At 43.8% G+C, this 17,533-nt stretch overlaps 1 protein-coding gene across 2 annotated transcripts in view; it reads left to right on the forward strand.

Annotated features, from left to right (window-relative positions):
* The window catches only part of MATN2 (matrilin 2), a 137,224-nt gene that overhangs the window by 37,400 nt on the left and 82,291 nt on the right, over positions 1–17,533 (forward strand). For both annotated transcript variants that reach the window (XM_081266855.1, XM_081266854.1), the window contains exon 3: positions 10,010–10,579. In XM_081266855.1, coding sequence (XP_081122981.1) covers positions 10,010–10,579 — 570 coding nt within the window. The remainder of the gene's footprint in view (positions 1–10,009; positions 10,580–17,533) is intronic.

The following is a 17,533-nucleotide window of genomic DNA, read 5'->3' on the forward strand; positions in this document are numbered from 1 at the left end:
CCATCCTGGCTCCTGATTTTATCTTGTGTCTAGCTGCCAATCCAGATGTCTCCCTTCCTGAGGTTCATACAGTTAATTTTTGAGCCCTGCTTGCAATGCCTGCCATTTACACCAATTAGATTTCATCTTGTTAGTTTTGACTCATTATTCTAGCCCTCAGAAATGCCTTGTGGTTCTGATTCTATTATTCGGTCTATTAACGATTCCTTCCAGCAATGTATGTAGAGGGAAACACAAGTGCCTATTCTAGAATTTGGAAAAATGTTTGGAAAGGGTTACTGAGTAGGAAATGGATTTGCTAATAAGTCCAAAATATGTCCTAGACCCATTGAGTAGTTCAGGGTATCTCCCTAATATAATATAACCAAGTTTTCAGGATATTCCCCAGTGGTTCTTTTGGAAGATGTGAACAGAGCATGAGCTGATTCAAAGCAAGCCACAGCTCATCAACTCATTGTACAGTGTCTGGTGTGATGTAACGCAGCAGCTGGTGACTGACTAATGAGGGAATTGGAGAGGGAAGAATTGATTATGAGCTTTCCAGGCCTGGCCAAAGTCTATGGCACCCTAATCAAGTGTCCTAAATACAGGGGAATTGCAGCTCAGGTGGTACTGGGGACAAAAAAAAAAATCAAAGATGGTCCAAATTACCTCTGAAATCTCCTTTAAATCGTTTATAAGCCCTGACAGCTAGTTACAGTCTGAAGGTACATGGCGACAGAACCACATGGTGGGGTGTGTGTGTGGGGGAATGGCAGCAGAGTCCATATCCCAGGCATCTGTGAATACATGCTCATGGCAAAACCGTGGGTAGGGTCATAGTGCTGTGTTACATGGTGGTCTTTGCTCTCAGCCTGTCTGTCTCTCCATCTATCTTTGACAAGCCCACAGAGTTCAATGCATGCAAGTCAAATACTCATAAGGTACAAATTTCCCTTATTTAGATTCTTATAATGGAGGATCCATACCACTTTCACAGTCCAAGGAGAACATTCCTTGCTCTGACCCTGTGCCCACCTAGCAGTCCTCTGTCATAAATGTGGCTTTGTCTGGAAGCTCATGTGCTGACTGTTGACATGGCCAGTCTTATCTGCCTGCTCTTCTTATATCACATTGAAGGAGTAAGTTAGCACTTAGATAGTATCTCAGATGTATGATTAGCTAATTTACCTGTATTTGGTTTCTTAGAAATGGATAAAATTGAGTACTTTAACCTTTGTTGTAGAGTATCAGATTCTAAAACAAGGTTGGCAAAATATAAATAAGAATGAAATGATGGCTTTTGCTGGTAAATGTCAGGAACTGGAGACTATCATACTAAGTGAAATAAGCCAGTCTCCAAAAACCAAAGGCTGAATGTTTTCTCTGATATGTGGATACTAACACACAATAAGGGGGTGTCGGGGAGGGAAGACTAGAAGTTCATTGGATTAGACAAAGGGGAATGAAGGGAAGGGAGAGGGACGGGAATGGGAAAGACAGTAGAATGAATGGGACATAACTTTCCTATATGAATATATGACCAGTGAAACTCCACATCATGTATAACCACAAGAATGGGAAGTTATACTCCATGCATGTATAACACGTTAAAGTACATTCTACTGTCATGTGTATCTAAAAAGAACAACAACAACAACAACAACAACAACAACAAAGGTTGGCAAAATGATTCCATCTTATGTGCCAACTCTGATAGATTGTAGGTATTTGGTGTGTGGTGTTGAAAGAATCCTCAGGCAGAGCCCAGGCTGAGTGGGAGAGGCCAGAATTGAGTAATCCTGTTTGCTAGGGGCAAAAGTCAACAACCGAAAGGGGCCTCACTAAGCTTGTCCTATCACCCAAGTACCTGTACCATGCACTAGCCATTCTCTCTCCCTCTCTCTCTCTTTTTTTTTTCACTCTCTTCTCTCCTCTCTCTCCACCTTTCCCTGGAGACCTCTTTCCAGATTGGCTTGAAATATTTAAATTTACCAACAACAGCACACTGAATCTCCTACAGCCAGTGTGGGAGGTGGAATCAGGATCCTTTTGCTTTTGGTGTGGGCTGGTGGCAAAAAGACCACACGGACACAGAAGTAATTTTTTTTCACAAAGCAGGGGAGAGATGGCTCTGCCACCTTAAGAGTCCTACTATCATGCTGGAAGGCAAGAGAGCGAGAGACAGCGGCACCCGGAATCCCTTTATTTATAGGGAAATTAACAAAAAATTTTCAATAGAATTTTCTTCACCCAATAAGGCAGGGGGTGGGCTGGTGTAGCCCCAGTAGGTAATGCCCAGGTGCAGAGCCATGGGAAAGCAGCCTTCTTTGCCCAGCGAAGGTGGAGGTCACCTGCATCGTGCAGCCCACAGCGTGCAATGCCAGACCAACGCCCCCTTGGCTCAAGGCTGAGACAGCATGCTTAACATAGCTCATGGGTGGCCCCCCACAACACTGTGCTGATCTATCTAGTCGGCCTGCTTCATTGTGTCCTGTTATTGTCTGTGTGACTGCCGGACACAGTTGAGTCTTTTCCTTCACTGTATCCCCACAGCCTGATACACAGTAGGTGCTCCTTAAGTGTTTGTTGAGTGATAGGCTCTATTGTGCTTTGGATATGGAATCTGTATTTCTGTCTCACCAGTTAGTCATGTGCCTTGCTGAGATCCAAACCATAGATGTCCCTGGATTTTCCTTCTCTGTTCCATCCAGGAATAAGGATTTTTGCATGTCCTCCCACCCCCAGCGTCTTAAACTCCTGCTGATTTGTAATGTGCTCTTTTATCATAAAGCAGCTTTAACTTTTCTCTCCAGCGTCCCTTTGAAACTCTAATGAGGTAGTTTTTTCTCTGTTCCTTTATGAAATTTTAATCATGTTTTTAATCAAGTTACACAGGGTATCTGGTCAATCTTAAGTAATTAAAAGATCCCTCTGGTTATTCCTAGTTACAAGAACATTTGCAGCTCTTGGCTCACCACCACTTCTGCAGCTGACTCTTGTCCTCCTTGCTGGTGATCTCAATATCCATATGAATCATCCTGCAATATCTTTGATATTCTTTTCTCCAATATCTGTACTCCCCACCTGATCTCAGCTATTTACTTCTCTTATCTTGACCTTGTGATCACAGTAACTGCACTCTCTTCCTGATCTCAATTTGAACCTCCTATCTTTCCAGCCCACCTCTTCTATCAACTCCTATAATTCAATGACCTTATCTGGACTTTAGATCCATTCATCCTGCTATCTTTCCACCTCCCTTTGCCCCATTGTTTCCTCTAATCCCTACTTCTCCAGCTTTTTAAAAAAATATATATATATTTAAGTCATAGACAGACACATACTTTTATTTAATTTATTTATTTTTTTGTGGTGCTGAGGATTGAACCCGATACCTCACACATGTGAGGCAAGTGCTCTACCACTGAGCCACAACCCCAGCCCCTCCCCATCTATGATACCATGGGAAACCACTGTAGTCACTCTGTCAACTACCATCCCTTCTGGCTCATCTTGATAACATGGTTAAATCCAACTTTTTGCCTGCTGTTCCTTCACCCACCCATCCAGTCCTAAATGGGTAGCTAATTGTCTCTGCAACAAAACACAATGCACATGTCTCACTTGAATTCCTGATCATCACCTTCAAGAAGGCAATTAATGCTGCCTGGAAACCCCACTCTAGTTTCCTAATCCACTCACTCTACCACTGTTCCAGACGCTGTTGGTTTTTTCACTTGTATCATTAAATTTTTCACGGTTCTCTTGGTGAGCGCCCACAAACCATCTGCTGGTAGAAACTCGCTAGGAACTGATATGAAGCATCATATTTTCTGAGGTCCATTTCCCTGGGCACTGCCTATTGTCCAGACCATATTCCTCCAATTCCCCACAATCTCTTAAAGATTGGTGACCTCTGTCTTTCCATCACCTCTGTCCCATCCTTTAATCTCCTATAGGAACCTGCACCTACTGGACTTTGAATAAGCTGTTGTGAGGTACGTGAGGATGTGAACAGCTACCAGCCTGACTTACATGGCTGCTGGTATTCAGGGAGGCAAGCATCTGTTTTCATCATTTTAAGTTAAAAAAAAAAAGGAAAGAAACACAAATAGGCATTTAGCAAGGGAAAAACACTTGGTGGGAAGGAGGCAAGTTTGGGCTCCCTCCCTCAGGCCCTGATTTCAGGCAAGGAAAAATTGACCCCAGAGAACCAATGCAGTCCTGCTGTATCTTGAGGATTCTGGAAATGGAAAGTCTAAATAAAATCTGCCAGGTGCAGTGGTGCATGCCTGTAATCCCAACTCCCCAAGGCTAGGTAAGAGAAGGGCTACAGCTATGACTATGTACTTGGTGCTGCACATAGCACCTGCCCAAGGAGATGAGGAGAACTGAAACCCAGCTGAGGCCTGAGCCCCACAGACTGAGTCCACCCTGAAATCCTGGAAATGTACATTTCTAATTTTCATGATGGTGCCCATGGTCTAGCATTGGCCCTGGGCTTGGAGCCATGGATGACATATCCACAGGTACCAGGAAGAAGGGGAAGGGCTGGGCATTTCTAGGACCCAGGATAGTCCCTCTCAAGAAGCCACACCTGCCCAGCCTTCATGTCTGAACTTACTACTGGGATAATATGGCCCAATGATTTTCACTTGCTGAGGAACAAGGACCCAGTATAGACCTTGCCTAAAAGGAGGATACTAATTAAAGGCTCCTTTGAAAGGAAGAAGGTATACAGAGGTTCAGCCCCCTGAGAACTCTTTTCTTCTGGAGATCTTAGAAGCAGAAAGTTCTCCCCAAACTGGGATTTTTATTACAAATTTTAGTCATGGTATCAATATTCCACCAAGCATCACAATTGATTGGAAGGGAAGCCTGGAAAACCCACATGGAATTATGTGCTAAACTGGATTAGTTCCCATCAAAACAAATGGGCAGTTTCCACAACGTCTGGACGATTACAAAAAATATCACAAAGGTTCAAAATGTTGTTGGAGGATTCAGTGCAAGTTTTTCCCAGATGGTTCTGGGTTGAGACCATCAAGTCCTGGCAGCCCAAGTGACCGAGTTTTCATCAAGAAAACTTTAGGTCCCTGGAGGGCTCAGAGCCACAGGTCAACTTGTCCCTGGAAGGGCTGATTCATGCTTCTCAAACTGGAGTATGCATCTCAAGTCCCTGAAGGACTTTTTAAAAGCTAAAATCAGTGGGCCACACCTCCTGAACTTCTGATTCAGTAGGTCTTGGATGGCAACTGAAAATTTGCACTTCTAATACAAATTATAGTATGAAGTAGATGCTGTTGATCCAAGAACACACTCTGAAAGAAAGAGAGAGACCTTTGGAAAAAAAGAAGTTCTGAGAATTCTTGACCTCACTATCTCATTGTGAATTTCCCAGAGGCAGAAACTAGTCATTTATCTTTTTAGTCATGTGGTTGGAAGACAGTTAAGTCTTCAATGTTTCTAGAATTAAATGGAATTCTGGGTGGTGGAAAAGGCTTTAGGTAGAAGGGATGGAGTCAGAGCAGTCAGTTCAAGGAAGCAATGACAATCGTGAAGTCAAAAAGTTCTAAGTGTGGTCCTGCTAATGTGATCAGAGATTTTGGGACTCAAATCTTTACCATTTTATGGGCATAACCATTTTTAAACTTTTGGTTCATGAAATCATAGACTGATAAAATTTTAGAGCTGGAAGGGTCCAAATAGTCTAACTTATTCACTTTACTGAGGCTCAAAGAGGTACCTCTGCAAGTCCTCATGGCTTATTATAGTCAGATCTGGGACTTAGATAAGTGCCTTTTCCAGCACCTCATGGCAGGTGCCCCTGGACAACTCTCAATATAGTTAGCATTATGATATGAGAATTCCATATGTTTGGGAGCACTTGAAATATTTTCTGTGAAGAGTCTTGCAGATTCTGCACGAGGAACTGTAGAAAGATGTTTGCCCCCAAATGGACTGTTCTAATCTCTGTATGTTCCTCTCATGCAAACCATTGGTTCTGATGAAGGACATCTCTGATTCCTTGGCCTTCATGACCCGATTTCCAACAGCAGTTGGAAGATGGTTTATAGGCACATAATAAAATGTCATTCAGTCAGCTTAACTCTTTAAGTCCAGGCACTGGGCAAGGGATGTCTCTTACCTTCCAAAGAAGGGGTAATGGACCCAGCACAACTCACCTGAGCCTCAGTAAACGAGTTGGACTTTATTTGGACCCTTCCAGCTCTAAGACAATTAAAAAAAATTTTTTTAGTTGTATATGGACACAATACCTTTATCTTATTCATTTATTTTTATGTTGTGTCGAGGATTGAATCCAGTGCTTCACATGTGCTGTGCTAGGCAAGTGCTCTGCCACTGAGCTACAACCCCAGCCCTCTAAGACGATTTTAAGCAACATTTCTATCCCAGCAGGACACTGTGCAACCTCAGAACCATATCTTCCTCTTGGGACTGCTGCCTTGTCACCAATCAGCCTCCCCTGCTCTTGCTAAATGGCTGTGTGATAGCATAGTAAAAATACTTGGTTTCATCCGCCCAGGGAGTCAGAGCATGTTTGGAGTAGAAAGGGATGAGAATCTCTATGATGAGAGTAAAATAATTTCTGGGAAAGACTCCAAGATCCTAAGTGAAATAGCGGCAGAGTCCCAAGATCTCAGTACCGGTCCAGTTTCTGCCACTTCTATGCAAATAGTCTCTTGAGCATTTCCTTAACTTCTTTGACTTTTAGTCTCTTCCTCTGTAAAATGTAGAGAATAACAACTCCTAAGACTGAGAGAGACTCAACAAGAATACACTACTAGGCCATATTTATTGAGTATTTCATAGGTGTCATAACTAGTCTGAAAGGCTTTATGTGTGTTGGCTTGTTTATTGTTCACACCCACCTTTGCAGTGAGACTCAGTGAGAGTAGAGCGTAAGACAACTTATCTAAGGTCTGCTGCCTAGGAAACAGAGGAGCTCGGATCTAAATCATCTTATCTGGCTCTGCTAGTGTGAAGGGCTAAGGGGCCACATTTTTACCTACCAAGCCACACTGGATTGGAAGATTTTATTCTTTTCTCTTTCTCATTTTTTAATGCCAGGATTGAAGGATTTTAGTACCAGGTGTTGAGGAAGGAGAGCCTGCATATGTAGCTACTACACATTGGCTCTTCACTCACATCATTTCCTGAGTTCTCACAACTACCCCATGAAGTGGGTTTTAGTGACATCTCCATATATTTTCTTTTCTTCTGAATTATGAAAGATGTTCAAACTCTCAGGGCCTCCATTTTTTTCATCTAACTGATGGACATGGTATGACCAGCTCTTTTCTCAACAGATTGTTCTGAAAATGAAATGAGGCCCCTGTGACTGTCAGTGATCTGGAGGGAAAAAGATGTTAAAACATCCTACGAATGTCAGATTTTATGTTGATTTTATTTCTGGGTCCTCAAAGGCAAGGGGCCTCTGGTTTTGAGAAACTCACCTTAGATTCCTCCTGCCCCTGGTGGATTTGTGGATGTGGCGGAGGTTGATTTCCTGCCAAGCTACTGGTGTTTGGGGGCGCCTCCTCTTTTAAAGTGGTTAGGACTGTGAGGTTGCAGTGACTGAGGTGTGTGTGCAGACACTCAGGGACGAGTCACAGCCTGGCAAGCTGGCCTGGACAGGATGACTTCATGGGCCTTTCCCGCTTCTCCTTTTTATGACTGGCTCCACTGTTTCATTTTTGGCTTTCTGTCTGTTCCTTGCAGCTGTGGTGAATGAGATTTAGGGCAAGCATTTGAGATCCTTTTTTAATTCCCTTTAAATCCCCATTTAGCTGCAAAGTCCGAGAAGGGAGTAGACAAAGTGGCGGTGAGGACTAGCCCCAGGTGAAGGTGATGTTGCTCTGTTTTCTGTTTCTATAAGAAAATGCCTGTGGCTGAATAACTTTATAAACGAAGGAGCTATATTTTGGCTCATTGTTCTGTGCCAAGGTCAAAGAGCTGCATCTAGTAATGACCTTCTTGTTGGCAGAATCCTGAAGCAGTACAGGGCATCACATAGCAAGAAACAGGGAGCATACGTGTGGTTGTGTATCTTCTGATCTCTCTCCCTCTTCTTATCAAGTCACCTTTATTTTTTATTTTTTTAAGGAAAATTTATTTATTTATGTTTTATACATTTATTTTTTTATCTTTATATGGTGCTGAGGATCAAACCCAGGGCCTCACGTGTGCTAGGCAAGCACTCTACCGGTGAGCCACAACCCCAGCCCCTATTTTTTTTTTAATATTTATTTTTTAGCTTTAGGTGGACACATTTACATTTATGTGGTGCTGAGGATCGAACCTAGTGCCTCGTGCATGCTAGGCAAGCGCTCTACCACTGAGCCATAACCCAAGCCCCAAGTCTTTATTAATTATTATTTAATTATTTAATTCTGGGGGGATTTACCCTAAGGATTATCATCCCACAATGCCCCACTTCCAAATTCAGAGTTGGATTAAGTTAGCACCCTGGTAATGCCTTGCAATTGGGATTAAACTTCAACACATAAATCTTTGGTGGAGACACTCAAACCAGGGTAAGCCATAGCTCATGACATCTGAGAAAATCCAACAGGAATGCCCAGCTCCACTCACTGAGGCAGGAGACCTCATTCTATCCAGTGCCATTCTTGTTCCAGAAACTTGGAAGCATTGAATTTCATCTATAGACTCAAACCTTGCTTAGGAGCTTAAGGCATAGAATGGTAGTCATGGTAAGGGAGAAACTTCATATTTGCCTCTTTTCAATTTAATTGTGCCCTTTTTGGCATATTGCTGGATTGGGTTCCTTCTCTGTTTCCACTACTGCCTTCCAGATTGAGGTCTGAGTCCCTCATTCACCTCATTCACCTTGCGAACCACTGCCACACTCAAGTGACTCTGTTTGTTTGAGGCTGGGGAACCAACCCAGGGCCTCACATGGTAAGCACATGCTCTGCCACTGAGCTGCATCCCCCAGCCCCCGACTCAGTTGACTTTCGTCATGTGAGCTCCCTACAGGAGATACACGCTAAGTACATGATGCCGAGGTGACCCATCACCTGTGGCATCACCTACAGATTTCTGAATTCAAAGGTCTTTATGACTGTTTCAGCACAATGACGCACACCTGTAATCCCCGCAGCTCAGGAGGCTGAGGCAGGGGGAGTGCAAGTTCAATGCCAGCTTCAGCAACTTAGCATGTCCTAAACAACTCAGTGTTACCCTGTCTCAAAATAAAATATAAAAAAGGGATAGGGATGTAACTCACTAGTTAAGGGCTGCTGGGTTCAATCCCTGGTACCCCCCTGTCCCCCCAAAAAAGTCTTTATAACTAGCCTCAGTTCCTGCCTGCAACTCCTAGTATTCCCTCTACCACCCAGTCTCATCACTTACTCTGTTATCCACCACGTTCATTCCAACTTGGGCTTCCAACATGTCTCTTTACATGTGTTCCTTCTCTCCAGTCTAAACACTGCTCCACAACACAGCTCACATCTCATCTCCCAGCTCACTAATATCCCTATTCTCTTAGTATCTTCTGTCAGGACCATGGTTTCATACTACTTACTCTTTCATTGTTCCATTAGTTAAGTCTTCCTAGGTAGACTGTTAGCTATTTGACAATGGACCCTGTCTTAAGTTTCTTTTCTATTCTCTGAAGTGTCCTGCTAAGCTTCTATGCCATGCAGAAAATAATAAAATAAATGTGATCCTGATCAGATCTCTTTCTTCCCACCTAAAAACTACATTGGCAACTTTCTAGAAACTAATATATTTACTTATTTTGTAAAAAAAAAAATATGTTTATAGCCAAGGGTTACCATCATACAGTCATGTATGTATATGTGTGTGTGTGTGTGTGTGTGTGTGTGTGTGTGTGTGTGTATCTTCCCAAGTAGGGAGGAGACTGATGAATTCTGGAGGTTTGAAAGTTGATCACCAATTCCAGGATTTCCAGCAATAGCCAATCTTTACTACATCCTTAACTCCCTTCTAAAGTGTTTGACTGCTCCTCTTTCCCCAGAGAGCTCCTGTGACAATAAGCGGGCAGACCTGGTCTTCATCATTGACAGCTCCCGCAGCGTCAACACCCACGACTATGCCAAGGTCAAGGAGTTCATCGTGGATATCTTGCAGTTCTTGGACATTGGTCCAGATGTCACCCGGGTGGGTCTGCTCCAATATGGCAGCACGGTCAAGAATGAGTTCTCCCTCAAGACCTTCAAGAGGAAATCTGAGGTGGAACGAGCGGTCAAGAGGATGAGGCATCTGTCCACAGGCACCATGACAGGGCTGGCCATCCAGTATGCCCTGAACATTGCATTCTCAGAAGCAGAGGGGGCCCGGCCCCTGAGAGAGAATGTGCCTCGAGTCATAATGATTGTGACAGATGGGAGGCCCCAGGACTCTGTGGCCGAGGTGGCTGCAAAGGCGCGGGACACAGGCATCTTGATCTTTGCCATTGGTGTGGGCCAAGTGGACTTCAACACACTGAAGGCCATTGGGAGTGAGCCCCATGAGGACCATGTCTTCCTGGTGGCCAACTTCAGCCAAATCGAGTCGCTGACCTCGGTGTTCCAGAACAAGTTGTGCGGTGAGTCCAACCTTTCTTCGACTCTTCGAGGGGAACTGCTAGGACTCATTCCCTCATCTTCAAGGGTTCATCCTGCGCTACAGCAAAGGCCAGGAGAGACACAGTGTTCTTTTGGGGCTTACACTTTGGCCAAGGGAGACAGATGGGAAGCATATAATTAATTACACAAATAATTAAGTGCAGTTGTGACAGTGGAATGGAGGAAGAATTCAGGAGACGATGGAGCAGGGCCTAACCTAGGCCAGGGGTTAAAACAGTTTTTCTCTAGCACTTGGGCTGTCCTGGTGCTCTGTAAATTAGAATCCATGCATTGGGACGGGGATGGGAATGGAAGGCAGAAACCATAATCTGGTTCTCTTGGATGGTGTAGAGTACCAAGGTATTTTTGTCCCACAGTGGAACTAGCAGTGGATGTTTTCTTAATTGACAAAAAGACTTCGTGCCTGGGAGTGTGGGCAGGATGTAGCCCTGGCACCTTCCCACCTGTAAGGGTGGCAGGTGGTTCTCCTCACCCACTACTCCTTCTGCAGGAAGATACCTCCCCAGGTCCTGGATCTGCATTCTTCTATGTTAAGACATTTTTCTTCCCTCTCTTGCTTTCTAATCTTCTTTTCCACATGGCTTCTCTCCTCCTTCCCACATTCCTCCCAGTGACCTCCAACCCCAGCCCTGGCTCCACTTTTCTCAGCAGGTCAACTTGCTCTCGCCCCAGTTTCCTGCCTCTACAGCTGCCTTCTCTTCTGGGAGTCCCTTTTTCATCCAGGCTCGACTCCTGTCCCTGACAACTGGAAACGTGTGTCTCACCTGGAAAACAGTGTTCCGTCCTGCCTTGTCCACCCCAGCTGCCCCTGTCCCTTCCAGCCACCATGCTTCTTTGATGAAGAAATAAAAGGAAATATCTGTTTTGAAATGACTAGCATTTCTGACATATGAGTGGAGAATGAGCTTAAGCCAGGCACGGTGGCGCATGCCTGTAATTCCAGTGGCTCCGGAGGCTAAGGCAAGAGGACCTTGAGTTCAAAGCCAGCCTCAGCAAAAGTGAGGTGTTAAGTAACTCAGTGAGACCCTGTCTGTAAATAAAATACAAAAAGTAGGGATGGGGATGGGGATCAGTAGTTAAGTGCCCCTGAGTTCAGTCCATGGTATTAAAAAAAAAAAAGTGAGAATGAGCTTAAGAAGGCGACTCCTCACTAACTCCCTCGGAGGGGGACCTGCTCCTGTAAGGGCTCTGAGGACCAGTTCTCAAAATGTGACAAACATAGCTTGGTGTGCTGGCATATGCCTGTAATCCTAGTGGCTGGGGAGGCTGAGTCAGGAGGATCATTAGTTCAAAGCCAGCCTCAGCAATTTAGCAAGGCCCTAAGCAACTCCGAGAGACCCTGTCTCTAAGTAAAATATAAAAAAGGGCTGGGGATGTGGCTCAGTGGTTAATGGTTCTTGAGTTCAATCTCCATACCAAAAAGAAAAAAAAAAAAAAGAATGTGACAAACCCTAGACCCGCATGATATAGGCCTCAGGGAGAAAGAAAAGGATGAACATTTGATGTTTTTTTTTTTTTAATCCTCTTGCTAAGAATGAATCTCAAAAACCTGAGACCCCCTTTTTTCTTGACTCCAGAATCAAAAGATTTACTTAAAAAAAAATCAATGCCATGGAGGAAAAAAATAACCTTTTTCTTTGCAATGTCACTTGGAAAATGTTCAGAAGTGCCATTTCCCTGGCGCCACCGAGAGGCCGAGTTATTGTGGTGTGTCGTGGCCTAAGTCAACTGGAAAACTTCAATCAGTAGAACACACTGCAAACATTTTTAAGGTTTATGACTTTAAATGACTTCTGCAGAATTTATGCTCCCCCTTTCCTGGAAATATTTTTAAAAGAAATTGGTTCTGTAACACTTTTGACAGTTTATCTGTATGTATTGGAAAATTTTAATGGAAGACTTCTTTCGTAAGCATTCTGGATTAATCAGCAAATGGAAAGATAATCTGATAAGGTGGAAGAGCTGCAACACAGCTGACCCCTGTGAACTTGTTGAAAGTGAACTTGTCCATGGAAGATTCTTCTCTGTGTGCTGTAAGGTTCAGCAGCAAAATTAAAGGGCAGTTTGGATTTTCCTCCTCTGTCATCTTTTTTTTGCAATCTGGAAGCTCTAAGAAAACATTGGTATTGTCCCGTTCATTTGTGTGGCTGGAGAACAATGGATCCCCCACCCCCCATCCATCTTGCAGGAGATATAGCTGTACTCCTTTTTCTTCCTTAATTGTTTTTAATTTTTTTACTTATAGATGGACACAATACCTTTATTTTATTTGTTTATTTTTATATGGTGCCAGAGATCAAACCCAGTGCCTCACACATGCTAGGCAAGTGCTGTACCACTGAGCCACAACCCCTGCCCATAGCTGCACTCTTTAGGTCCCACCAGGCTCAGCCCAGCAGCCTCAGCCACTGTTTTGAAGGTATTGAAGAGGCCCTGGAGCCCCTTTAGCAAGCTTGCAGTACCTAACATGTATGAAGCACTATCCCTTAGGTTTTTGCTTTTGAGCCTCCTGGAAACTCTGGAGCCAGGTGGCCCCTTGCCCCCGCTGTCTTCATACAATTTGGTGAGCTTGTCAGACAAATCAGCCAACAGCAAACAGCCAGGAGATGGTAGTAAGGCTCTGATTGCAAACCTCTTGCTCATTTCACTCTTTTACTTATTGGGACCATTTTCCAACAGCACCCCCACCCCCATGCCCTACCTTGCCTGGTAAACCTGCTTTGTGATTGGCATTCACCCACAGGCAAAAGGCTGGAAGTGAGGAGACTCCAGCTCTAGAATGCTGAGAAGATTCTTCATGGTCCCCCTTTGAGCTTCCATTGCTCCATCTTTAGAATGGGGGTTTTACACACACAGTAGATGTGTGGACAGAGTTAGAGCCCTGCTCAGTGCACACGTCTTGTGTATTATTATAGTCAATACATTGAGCATCCATAGGCTACACAGTTTTGATCTGCCCTCCAGTTATCAGACAATATCAAAGAGCATCTTTCAATTATAGATGGCATCTCTGAGGTTTTGAAAGTCTATCTATTGCTATTAACATGTGTATGTGCTTTTTTGAGCTATTAGCATCTTATTAATCTTATTAATCTTTTTATTAACATGACTAGCCTGTGAAATAGGTGCTTTTAAAATTTCCATTTTATAGAAAAGGGAATTTAGACCCAGAGAGGTTAAATAACTTGCCCAGGGTCACGTAGCTCTAAGTGAAAGAGTTGAAACGGGTGCCCAGGCACTCTGGTCAGGAGCTACATCCTAACCGTTATGTGCTACACAGACTTGAAGGAGGAGCAGGAGCTGGTTGGCCAGAGTTGATGGGGAGGGTGAATGAAATAATCCAGGCAAAGAATGATGATATTTTCAATTTCATTTCTATTTTATTTTATTTTAAAACCAAGGGACACTTAACCCCTGAGCCACATCCCCACCTCTTTTTATTTTTTGAGAAAGGGTCTTGCCAAGTTGCTTAGGGCCTTGCTAAGTTGCAGAGGCTGGCTTTGAACCTGCAATCCTCCTGCCTCACCCTCCTGAACCACTGGGATTACAGGCATGCACCATGTCTGGCTCAATTTTATTTTAAAAAGAAATGTAAATGCTAGTCTCAGTTCTCTCATATTTTACTACCCAATAAGGAGTCATGACCCACAGTTTGAAAAGTGTCCATAAAGTGCCAGGCAGGGGAGTAGAGGCCACTGTGCACCTAGGAAGGACAGGATTTTAGTGGGGAAAAGGCTAATGACACCTGTACTATAGGCAGAGCAGAAAGTGGTGCTGGATCTGCAGACAGAGACAGGCAGTGTCTAGACGGGATCAGGGCAGGAGCCTTTATCCTGCAGCTAAGAATTGATTAGGCTCTACAGCCACAGTCTCTTGGGCAAGAGGCATGGTTTCAGCTCATGGTGGCTATGTGGCCATGGACCTGGGCACAGCAGCAGCTTTGTACTGGTGAAGCAGTGACCTCCCACACTAGCCAAGGAAAATCCTGAGGTCCCATTCTCAGGCAATGCCCGAGACTGCCAGATAGGCTTGGAGGCCAACTGTCCTATGAATTGAGGTCCTGTTTACAAGATGACCAAAAGCCACACATCCACCATTTTTGCCGCCCAGTGAGAGAGAACATGCATTTTTCAGGGCTGAAAAATGTGTGTCTCTCCTTTGCATATCTGTCCTTTGGCTCACTGTAACCTGGGCAGGGCTACTTTTAATTAATCTCTCAGTGCCAGCTTTATCAGTGTGGCCTGGCATTTTAGAGTTGAAGGAGGCCATTCCTACCCTAATAGCCCTGTCCCAGCCAGAGCAGGCATAATTTAAGGTCATAATAGTGTTCTGAAGACACACCCTTCACAGACTGGCCTGGGCAAAGTCTACTTATTGTACCCCCTTTAGGCCCCATTCTGAAGTGGGGAGACCAGACTGATGGATGTCTGTTTCATATACCCAGTAATTGTTCCTTTCAAGACCCCACGTCAACCCCACCATAGTGAACACTCTTGGTCATGGATACAGTTGTTAAAAAACACTTCTCTTCATGTTTCCTAACCAAAAGCCAATCCTGCCAATGACTTAGATGACTGATTAGTTAGTTATTTTCCCCTCCAAACATGAAACCTTGACCGAATGTAAACCTGGAAGATCTTCTGAGAAAAGGGGCTAATGGGTCTGGCAGGTCAGGAGCCAGGATATCTTCTTCCCTTTAGTCATCTTGCAAAGGCCTGTCCCACAGGAGAGCAAGGCCCGAAGCCCAAATGCTCCTCAGCTCCCTCAAGCCCTCATCCATAGGATTCTAAAGATGGAAGAACCTATTCCTATCTAATAAAATTGGAATTATTTTTTGTCGTTGTTGAAAGTATCAGAAATTTGACTTGCATCAGCTTTGAAAAGGAGGGGATTGAATCGTATTATTCATGGAAATAAGGACCAGAGTAATGAGTGACCTGCTTTCATCTGCTCCCCTTCTTCTCTGGTCCATGGGGCAGGAAGCATCACCCCGTGGACCCTCCCTTTACCTCCCTTTAGTAAGTCCCCTTTACTAAGTTCTAGTTTCAAAACGCCAGTTAAGGACTGATTGTCAAACACTGTACCAACCTGTAGCAGCCAGGAGTGGAGCCAACTCAGGCCACCATGGCAGCTCCCATGGTCACCAGGCAGGAAGTGTTGTTTCTAGAGAGGGGGCTGCTATACAGACTAAATACTAGGGGTCTGTATTGAGGGTCCCTAGAGCCCACTCATGCCTTTGTTCTACAGGTGAAGAAACAGGCCTCAAAAGAGCTTCCTACACACCTCCTTCTCTTCCTTCACTTGTTCCACAAGGGAGAAGAGATTAGAATGCAAGTCTTCTGGTTCCTAATCCAGTGCTCTCCAACTGTGCCCAGTGACAAACTCCTGGTTCTAGTTTCTTTTATGGGATATGACCAAAATGAGCCTTAGTTACAAGCTGCCCCTCCTAACCCTATGCAATAGTTCTTATAAGGTCCCTATTTGACAGGGGAAGAAAGTGGAGTTAAAAGAAATTAAGTAATTCATACAGGTCATAATAGGTGGCAAATCTGAGCTTTTGGGTGGTCTATTTCCAAAGGCCACTCTCTTTCCTACAGGGCTGCCTGCTGCCCACCTGGGATTTTCCCTGCCTCACCCTCCTCGTATTTTGTCTGTCAAGGTCCCAGTGAGGAGTCAGGCACCAGGCCCATTGCTGGGGCCTCCCCAGGGGGGACTGGGTGGAGTCAGTTGCCTAAACTCTAAACTTCCTTCATTATGAAGGAATGGTGGTGACATGCTATGTGATCCTCAGGAGTGTCCTTATGCCCACAAGTGACTTGATGGCAGCAGTCCAGGGAGAGAGGAGAGCCTTGCAGGATGCAAAACATCCCAGGTACATATGTGGGTCCTGTGACCCTTGGTCATTTGACGTTTTTGTCAACTGACCAATAAATTACCTCATTTTGTGTTTCTGTTTAAACAAAACTTATTTACCATATGAATATTGATTCATTAACATTTATACCTTTATGAACAAAGGTATAACTTGTGCCAGAATGAAGCTTATTTTAACATGCATATCTTCCCCAAAAGGCACATCGCAACCTTTTTGCTCTTGGGAACACTAGGCAGCTCTTCACCCTTTCAAACAGCAAAATCACCTATGAAAAGCTCAACAATGACAAAAACATGGCACTAAATAGACTGTGAAAATGACTTCTTTGCAGTATGAAATATGACAGCTTCAACGAGAAAACAGAGCGTTGCCTTGTTCGACCTCCGCTGGGAACATCTGCGTCGGATGACAAATTTTTCACCTCTCTGAGCGTGTCCGCAAATGACTGCGCAAGTGCTGTGAATATTGATTTGGGGTTACAAATAAATTTTAGCAAGTAGGCAAATTTGCAAATATGGAATCCACAAATAATGAGGATTGATTCTATGTGTCCTCACATTTGAACATCTCTGAAATTGGGGTACATTTTAGATTCCAAGAAATACAATACATGTATCAGTATAGATAGAACTTTGACTCATGTGGAGTGAAAATCCAAAGTCAAAGTCAAAGATCAGTACTTATAGGATGAAACGAAACATGTCAATTAAAACATCATTATATTTTCTTTGGCATTTATAAATTGGTACAGAGTACACACCCCCCACCACCCATATTGGACACTCTTCTAACCACTTTACCATCTTGGGTAACTTAACCTTCACAAAGTCCATATGAGCCATTGCTATTTGTGTACCACTTTATATAATTGCTCAGCATCACAAAAAAGATGGTTATTTTACCCTGTAGTAAAAATGACACATGAGATTTAATCTATGAACTTTCCTAATGTTTTTTTGTGCCTAACAGGAGCTAAAACACAAGCATAAACTCAGAACAATACATTCTACATTATACTGTCATGAAATAAAACAGTTTT

This window comes from Spermophilus citellus, assembly GCF_964194105.1.
Source record: "Spermophilus citellus genome assembly, chromosome: 14".
Classification (NCBI taxonomy): Eukaryota; Metazoa; Chordata; class Mammalia; order Rodentia; family Sciuridae; genus Spermophilus; species Spermophilus citellus.